The sequence below is a fragment of the Leuresthes tenuis genome, unplaced genomic scaffold (assembly GCF_036924035.1).
Source record: "Leuresthes tenuis unplaced genomic scaffold, fLeuTen1.0.hap1 SCAF_18, whole genome shotgun sequence".
NCBI lineage: Eukaryota > Metazoa > Chordata > Actinopteri > Atheriniformes > Atherinopsidae > Leuresthes > Leuresthes tenuis.
The window spans coordinates 22,318,834-22,328,680 of NW_027325372.1; the positions used below are offsets into that span (position 1 = coordinate 22,318,834).

General features: G+C 41.7%; 1 protein-coding gene across 3 annotated transcripts in view; it reads right to left on the reverse strand.

The window, feature by feature from the left end:
• arid1ab (AT-rich interactive domain 1Ab) overlaps window positions 1-7,583 on the reverse strand; it is a 47,663-nt gene extending 40,080 nt beyond the window's left edge. The window contains exon 1 of one of the 3 annotated variants that reach the window (XM_072369873.1): window positions 6,303-7,583. In XM_072369873.1, coding sequence (XP_072225974.1) covers window positions 6,303-7,202 — 900 coding nt within the window. In that variant the 5' untranslated portion in view covers window positions 7,203-7,583. The remainder of the gene's footprint in view (window positions 1-6,302) is intronic. The other 2 variants (XM_072369874.1, XM_072369875.1) reach the window with 2 other exon arrangements.
• Between the last annotated feature and the right edge of the window lie 2,264 nt (window positions 7,584-9,847).

Genomic DNA, 9,847 nt, shown 5'->3' on the forward strand with positions numbered 1-9,847 from the left:
AAGCGTCCACATCTCAGGGGTCTCGCTTCACAGATGCAGCAGCCAGTGGATGACAACTTCCTGATAACAACAGTGGGAATGATAACATACTAACTCCACAACAAGGAACTTGATGTTCTCTACGATTATCTCGAAAAATAACGTGCATATGTCTGGATCAGCTCTTAGGATTTCTTCAAACAAGAGTGAAAAATACAGAGTTGAGAACAATGCTGATTGAATATGCTGTCAAGTGACTAAAGAAAAAGAAAAAAGTTACACAGATAAATCACAAATTTAAGGAAATTTGTCTTAGCCACTTTATTGAATAAAACTGCGATTGAATCAGTGTGGAGATACAATTTTCTTAGCGAGGCACCTTCTTGGCATAATATGAACAAGAAAGACTGAACTGGAATGGATTTATTTGGATTACGAGTTTGATTGAACTTGACTGAATTGGTGTAAGTCTGGGGGAAACTGTGTCTAATTAGACTTCATTAACTCTCCCTTTAAAGTGCTCAGAGATGACTTTTGCTGGGAGTGGATTGTTGCATGTCTGAAAGCTATCCGTTATTTCTAAATATATGTTTACATTTGAAAATGAAGCCCTTTTTTTGTGACTTCACACCGTTTATTGGATAAGTGAAGTCATTTGAAGGTGTGATGAGCACTTTGCACCATTTTCTCATTAGTCACAGACAAAAAAAAATTATCTCACACAATCTCGCTTTTGAGAAACTGAGACCAGAAAAGCAGACACAACTGCTCTGTTGTTGCAACTCTGAACTGAAAACAAAGGCAGCAAATGATGATTAATAGAATTATAGATTAATAAAACTGTGGAGCGACAGAATATTGCCATCCAGTTCCAAGACTCAAAAAGGTACAATTCGGAAAATGTCCCGTTAAGCCAAACCAAGTCAAATGACATCCAGTTTCCTAACAAACGGAACAAGGAAAGAGATCAAACGTGCATGTTTTAGAAGGTCAAACCTACCAGACAATGTTTGATATGCCTGCTCAAAAAATAAGTCCTCACCAGCATCTTTAACTCTAAAGTAAATACATTTACTGATCTCAATTTGTCCAAATCTCAAAAAATTAAACGGACCAAGACTGAAAGCATAAAAACAGCTGTTATTGCATGGCAGAGGACAAAAATACGCCTCTAAAAGAATGAACTGCTTCCAGGTAGAATCACCTCCAACCGTGTGGAGTGACATTAACATTGTAGCTTTGAAACAGCGGCCCCCCCGACACAGTATGCCTTACAAATGGACATCCCATTTAACCAGATGACACACTTATCGCAGTCTTGGTGTTCTTAATAAGAGCTGTGGTTTTATGCCCTCGTTTGTTTCACTTTCGGATGGCTTCCTCTTGTACATCGGCCCAGAGCTATGTGTGCATCTATCAGCGGCAGTCATTTTCATTACGTCTTTCATTAGGTCGTGGGACTTTCTCAAAGAAATATTTGCCAAGTATCTTTGAATATGTTTCAAGTCATTTTCATTTTAGGAAGCCAGCCATGCAGAGCTGAGGGGGCATCCCTGATGGCTCGCTCCAGTGTGTAAGTCTGGGGGAAACACCTGGTGTTATGCCATTCAAAACAATCCCGACAACAAACTGCCTCAGAGGACTCGTTTATGTGGAGGCAATGATAAAAACCCATCATATCAACCCTCATCCATCATTCAATTAAAACATTAATTCATCTTAGGCAGGCGAACCATGGCGGGTGCAAGGCTTCATAAAAATCATTGCCAGTGTTGTGTTTGCATCAGTTAAAAGGCCGATCCTGCCGACTAATGAATGAGAAGTCGAAGCATTTCATAAACCTAGCTTAGCCAGCGGTACTTATGGTGGACAACTGAACAGAACGCCATGTGAAACAAACTCCACCTGAACTTTGGACTGTAAGCTGCCACATCAAACATAAATGGTCGCCTACTAAACACGTGTAGATATGAGCTCATGTGGCATCTCCATATTATGATTTTTCAGTTCATTCGATACTGACACAAGTCTGAGATCACACTAGGGCTGCCATGATTAGTTGACTAGTCACGATTATGCCGACTATTAAATTTGTCGACGACTAATTTAGTCGATGCGTCGTTTAATTTTTTTAAACCTTGTTTTTCTCTCAAAACTGCTGTGGCACCTTCCACTGCTGCGTCTGCCTTTCCGTCCTTGACACACATGCTCAGTAGTGGTAACCGGGGTCAGCCGTGATGTCACAGGAAGTTAAACCAGACGGGCTCTGGTATCATGGCTACGGAGCTCAAAACTAAACTCAAATTAAGAAAACTAAAGATAAATGTGTGCAATGCAATATCTGCAAGGTAGAATTTGCCTTCCACGGCAGCACAACGACGACGCACGAGCATCTGAAAAGGAAGCATGTTGCTGTGGCTGATTGTGAGGAGGGACGTCATCTTGATAAGCTAACTGGAAGGTTAGCTGCTAAAATTAGCATAAACAGAGAGTTAACTTGCTACTTACTCATATTGATAGCTGTAAACGTTAATATTAGCGATGACGATTTGATTAATTAGCCTTAGCACATATTTTATGTTTCTTGTAACGTTATAACAGTGAAGTGTTTGAATTCGAACGTTAATGTTTTCTAACATTATGTTTCAGTGCTAAAAAAGTATGTTCATCTTCAATGGACGGCTTTGTTACAAAGCTAGCTACATGCACACCTCAGCAAGCAAATGTCCTGACTGAGTCCATACTGAACATGTTGGTGTTATAGTTGAGTCAGTGAGAGCAAAACTTTTTGTGAATAATTCCTGAGTTTCAGTTGCCTAATTCATTTGATTTAAATGCAGCTATGTTTGATGTCAGAGACAAATGATTTATTTGTTCTCTACGATACTTATTTTTGTGTGTTTGCTACACAGTTAAATAATTGTTTGTTGCAACAAGCTGCATATTTCAAAGGGTAATGAACTATGATATTAATTGTCTTTTTTTAGTTAGCATATACCTTAAACACTCCAAGCTGAAAGCTAATGATGGTTATTATAAGAGCAGCAGCATCCTGGTGCGATAAGCTGTATGCTAGTTTACATTCAATATACGTATGATCCGATGAGTCGACTAATCGAAAAAAAATAATCGGTGATTAGTTGACTATTGAAATAATCGTTCGTGGCAGCTCTAGATCACACACGTAGATGATATTAAACCACCCGTGAACGTTAAAGTCACTCCCATTCTTCTCTAACACTAACCAGATTGACAGCCTTTTCCCCCACTCCCAATTTGTAGCATCAGCTACATTTAGGTGTGCTTAATAACCAAAAAATATCCAACTACCTTCCCAGTCTTCTGCCACTCGTACAATAAGAGCATGTCTGAGTGTCTTAAGCAATAAAGCCCGTAAACACCCGTGGAACTCCTACATGGAGGTTAGGACTGCGGCTCTGTAGGTGTCAGATGGTCCATTTCCGATCAATTTTACCCCCCCTTAAACCCCCGATGGAAGGAAGTGGAAGTGCAGGACATACATCACACAAAGCGTATATCGCCCGCTTTTGCACTGGCGAGTTATGGCTTCTTGCGTGGGCACAGATTGTACATCCTGGTCAGCAGTTGTCTTTTCGCGTCGTCTTTTTGTTTCTGACTGACGACATCAAGAGATCCAGCAGTGGCCCTCTCAGTTCTTTATGTTGATTTGGTGCATAAGATCCCATAGCCTCTGTGCGCATGCTTCAAGGGCATAACAGTCACCTAATACAAACAGTTCACCCGTGAATGCAAATAAATTACATTAACTGACACATTCAAATATGGGATATATAGCCAATGACATGTTTTATTTTCTATTTAAATGTTAGACTCATTGGTGTTACCAAGGAACAGCAAAACTACCAAAGCAAACCTCTTTCAAATAAACTTTTCAACTAACTAAGAGTGACATTAAAAGTAAAAAAGTCATCTAAGGAGCAGTACTTGAAGGAAAGATGTCCATGCATTGTGTGACGCTTTACATCCATTCTGGTATAAAAACTGCACCAAACACAGCAACACACTGCTGTCGATTCGCAAAAATATTTGAGTATGTGGTCTAAAATGCTCAAAACAGAATGTCGTTCAAACAAAACTGTGAGAATGCATTATGCAGCTTTAAGAGCCCACTATTCACCTCGCTGTGATTCAGGAAAGTGGCAATCGAAGTGTGAAAAGCTGTCATCTTTGAGCCTAAAGCAACAAGTGGAGGTATTGCTTCTCCAGACGAAAAGTCTGCTATTAATGAACACCATTTCCATGCTGGGGAATCTGCAGCAGATAGTGAACTCACACCACACAATCTGTGACATGACTATTTTATCACCAAATAAGCATTCACCACGTGATGAACAGTCTCATAATATCACCGCAAAATAATTCAAAACGTTTTTACTCGCAACAGCCGAGTAAATAAAGTGCTTCTCGGGAAAAAACAGGGGGATGATTTTAAGCCTAATCCAACTGTACTAATACACCCTTAATCAGATATCTGTATAATAAAGCTTCATCTAACATTTGCCCTGAACACACTCCGCCTACCTCGCCTGTGACACAACAAGTAGAGTAAAAACACTACACATGTGACCGTTATCTCTGAGGAGAGAGATGCAGGTAAGCCCTGTTGACACGGAAACCCTGACAGTGAGAAGTAAATTAGGCTATTGTAAATCTGTAGACAAAAGGGGAAAAAAAGTGGCTGACACTTGGCTGACACCTTGGTTGCTTGTAAACACAACAGCAGCCAGTCCAACTCTCACATGGCCAAGAGCTCTTTAAGCACATAGACTCATCTACGACTGATCTGGAAACAGTGGAAGGCACAGTCTTACAACGCGGCTCTATGACCACACCTACTCTGTGTGCTGTACCAGAGTCAGTCGACTTGGAAGTAGCAGTGCACTCTTTTTACCCAGTACCAGGAGAGAAAAAAATAAAACCCCTTCAGGTGTATGTCTGAGGTCAAAGGCTAAAAATGACAGCAGGGATGTGAATATGTACATGGGACCTTAAGGTTTAATCAAGAACATAAAAACAATAGTGGATTCACATCAGAACAGTCAGCATGCAAATTACTGCAGTGGGAGGAAGTGAGCAAACTGTGCTCGCAAAAAGGCTCTCAACAAATACAACCACAGAGTAGGTCATTTCTCAGATAAATCTTCTTGTCCCCGGTGTAAATGTTGTGTAAGATGAGAACACTGATATATTTTCACCAAAACAGCACGACGCATATCAAAACTACACGACAGCATAAAAATAGTGGTAAAAAATTGTCAAAATATCAAAAAAGACGCTGGGACTATGTTGTCTTGACTCGGTGGAGGAACACAACTGAGCAGAGGGGGCTGTTTTTCTGCAGCCTTCCATTAGAAGCAATTATAAATGGCCGAGAGCAGAGGAGTGGGGAGCCAATCAGATCTCGGCTCGCATGTCAACCTAAGACCAACTGTCTCCTGGCTCTGACAGCAGGATTTTACCTCCATAATTCAAATCCCAAAGCCAAGGCAATCTACACTTTGGCAACTCCAGCCAGCAGGGCTCTGTTTACAAAGCGGCGCATGGAGCACAGAAGCAAAAAGAAAGAGAAAAAAGAAGCGAACCGAGTCGAACCGAGCCGCTATGAATGAAACTCGCTGTCAAGATGAATCATTAGCGATCACAGTAACACTTTGAACCGAGTAAACACTTGGTGGATGAATTGTTACAATTCACCGGACAGTGAGACACATCTTTACCTCGCTATGAAGCGGTTTTTTAACAGTCACAGATGTCTTTTCCCTAATGATTATGCAAATGTCATTTAACGGCTATCGCTGTCATTTGCATGTTGTTTATTGCCTCGTTAGCCACCGACACAACTTTGATAGCACCAGTGTGAGCTTGGTGTCAGAAAATTAGCTATTTCGCCACAGATTCTGGCAGAAACAACCGCGATAAATGCACTGATATATTCGATGAGACTAGAGAAGCTCTGCGAGGGAATGATCACCTTATCCCCATCTGCACACACGCGTTCTCATCACCAACTCTTGCTCTACTTAGTCAAACTCTTGCCCTGTACCAAGCAGGGACACACACTGGTACCAACAGCTCTGAAAGTTGTTCCTTACAGAATATAGGGCTTCTTTCTCTGTCTAAACACTATTGCATGGGTGGTATTGAGAGAAAGAGAGAGGCAGCCATTTTAGAGCTCTTGCTACATAGACAATGGCTGGTCCAAAGCAATATGCAACTCTACAGTGCCTCTTCTCAGCTACAGGGTGACTTAACTCTGTCCAAGTGTGTTAAGTTAAGTTTACCTGATTTCTGTTTGGAGGTTGTCCAGTGTTTCCCGGGCTCATGGGAGGCGGATGATGGGTCCTTTGTTGCCAACCCGGATGAACCCCACCATACTGACTGCTACCCATATCTCCTGGTCCCTTGTTGGCCCCTTCCTGATTGTTATAGTCTCCTTGTGGGTAGTTCGGGTAGCTCCTAGCAGAGCTGGAGGATGTCAAAAGCTGATTTAAAGTTGGTGTAGACGTAGGCTGTTGATTTCCCATGTTATACCTCTGATTATTATAAGAGGCAGCCATAGCTGTAGTTCCTCCTGCTGGCTGTTGCTTGCCAGGCTGCCCCCCAGCCGCCGGAGGCTGGTTGTTACGCGGGGAATTCATGGCCCCGTATCCTTGGCTCTGATAAGAAGTCCTGTTCTGGAACGGGCTGTAGTTGTTGTAACTGTTGTGGTATCCGTGTTCGTGGGAATTAGGGGGGTAAGAGTCCATCATGCCCGGCCCCGATGCAGCTGCCATGCCAGGGCTTTGTTGTCCGCCATATTGATGAAAAGGGGCCCGGCTGTAGTGCTGGTTGTAACCGTAAGGAGGTGGAGGAAAGGGGCCAGGGTGGTGGTGGCCCATCCCGGGATGGTTATTACCTTCTGGTCCGCCTGTATCATTCTGATTACTACTATTATTATTTACCCTGGGTAAATTCCCGTTGCCGATCTTCATGTCAGGATCCCCTCCTCCCCCAGCATTTCCAGCATCGGTCCCGTCCTGCAGCTCCTTCTGGCCTGGAGATCCGCCGTCAGGTCCCGTTTCCTTATTTTCATGTTGTTTCTCTCCCGGTACCGACTCCTCCTGTGCGTCCCGATCCGGCTTTTTGAGTTCGGATGGCGGGCTAGTGTTGAGAGTGGCGACGCTGGCGACCTGAGCGGCCATGATATCCCTCTCTCTCTCTCCCCTCCACTGTTTCTCTGCCTCTCTCTCTCAGCACAGCGACTCACTCACAATCAAACTCCAAATAACCATTGAATATAAATACAATTATATTTGTAACAACGTACCCTTTGTTCCGGTTCATTCCCCCCCTTTTCCCTCCGCCCGGACCGGTATCCGGTAATCCACCGCGACTCCGTTTAAAGTTAAAACCCAGAGGGGAAAGTTTGTGAAAGAGAGAATATATAAATACAGAGCCAGGGAAGTGAATTTCACCGACACTAGTCAGTGTGAGTGTACGTGTGTGTGTGTGTTGGAGGGGGGGGGCTTCTGTTACAGAACGAGAGCGCGAGCTAGAAATCAACCAGACCAGCACGAGGCTCCGCGAGACACAGCCATCTTACCGACCTGTCGCGAGAAAACAAAAACCCGGACTGGAGTAGGCAGCGAACACTGGATCCGGACAGCGCTCACCGCTTTATGACAGTGTTGTTTATATCAGAGAGCCTTTATTGAGGGAACATTACACTTTTAACTGAAGTAGTAGATTAAAAATGTCGATGTGTTTGAAAAGTCTCTTCGTCTGGTATAATATAAGTATCATTGTGAGACTATGAATTTCTTACACATTTTTAAATAAGCTAATGTGAGTGATTATTCTCAAGAGTGAGCAGTTTGACAATGTAGCTGAGAATATTTATTGCGATTAAAAGATGTACATTTCGTTATTTTATTAATGTGAAATATAGTTTTAGTTTTCATATCGACAGGCATAAACAATTCATCACAAGGTTCTAAAATTGTTCACCAGCTATAATGCTATAATCCTGCTTGCTAGCAGCATAGATAGCTTTTTCTGGCCTAAGAACAAATTCCTATTTCAATGTTTTTCTTAATCAGTTAAAGCCTTTAAAAGAGCCACAGACCTTCATGTACAAGACTTGTGCTAAAGGCTTTTGTCATATTCTTTTTGACACTTGAATCATCCTTCTTTTTACTCTTCAAGCCTTGAATTTGCCAATAACTTCTCAAATCTAACAGCAACGAAAGCTGTGTGCACAAGTGTGTGCAACATTCATGTCTGTTATTCTCAGTGGCTTATCTTATTAGGTGGTGAAGAGAGTGGCACAAAATAGGCCACAATGTCATCTTCTATGAGAGTGGGCTAATGGGTGGAAATGACTGCCTCCATGTGTCTGCAACAGCAAATGATAAGAGTGAGCACCTTCAGCACACGAAAGTGGAGGAAAGCATGAAATTATAACCTGTGTATGTCTGTGCAGTGTGAGTGAGAAAAAAAGAGAGATGATAAAAAAGGAAGAATGATGGGGGATGGACTGAGCCAGTCACAGAGCAGGAAGTGAAGACAGAAAAAGAGAAACAGTGCTGGTGAAAAAGTGACAGTGTAGGCCACTGAAAATGAATGCATCACATGTTATATGATAAGAGTCTAAATTCACTACAGCACTCAGAAAATCAAGAAGAGATTTGGAGAAAGCATAAAGTCGCCCTATACAATTAATAGGGACAGTCACTCTACAGCTCTTCACCAATCTCTCCCTCCCCACCCCCTTTCTTCATGTTCTCTGCCTGCGCTCTCCTAGCAGCAGCAGCAGCCCTCATGCTCCCTTCAAACGCTGTGGGCATTTTCTAAATCACAGAGTCAGAGTTGAATGACTGTGAAATCAAGCAACTAAATGTGAAAACAAAACACAAAGTAAATAAAATACAGTATAAGGTCCCTCTATAGTGCAAAGGTGACTTTTGCAACCTCAAAGAAAACAGTTCAAGTAGAATTTAAGAAATTTAAAGCACAGACACAGATTATTATGGACTTTAGTCAAACAGGACGCAAGATATTCAATACGTGAACAAATTCAGAAAATATTGTGAATTAAAGATGTGATATCACATGCTTGTTTGCAGACCACTTTTCTGAAGCCATGAGTTTCTCATTTTTGCTATATTGGGTAAAAGTAAAACTAATACAGTATGATATTGATTCAATTTAAATAAGTAAAGTGTTATTTTTCTTTGTAGCCCTCTTCACAATGTGGTGCAAAAAATAAATCAATGTTAAATTGCAGCTGTTTCTCTTTTGTGGTTATCCACACACACCATCTAGCAAAGGAGGTTCAGCATCATATCAGTGTGTGCTTACGCAATCAGCATGTTGTCAGAATGACAACAGTTTCATTTATAAGGGCAATGTGTTCATGTGTACCTCCAGTTCAGTGTCTGGACGTGGCCAAGTTGGTCTTTTTTGGAGCCAGAAGTGATCATATTTGGACCAGAAGTTGGAGCAGATGTGCTCAGGAGACCTGATAGGATGAAATTACATATTTGTGAAGCATGCTATCTATTTACAGATTTAATTATTTTCAAAATTACCTCTCGGACATTGATCAAAATAGGTGATTCAAACCAAATGACACTATTGACCTGTGGTGACAGTTTATTGACTTAGTATTAAAATACGGAAATCTATACATTTTGAATAGGAGTCTACTTTGGCTATGATATTTTATATAAATGTTTTGGAGCAAAACCCTTGTAGCCACCAGTGGCACTGCAGTTTAACGCACTACCTCAGTCGATACATATGAGATATTAAATGAACTCCCTAACCCTTTATAAAAAATAAATCA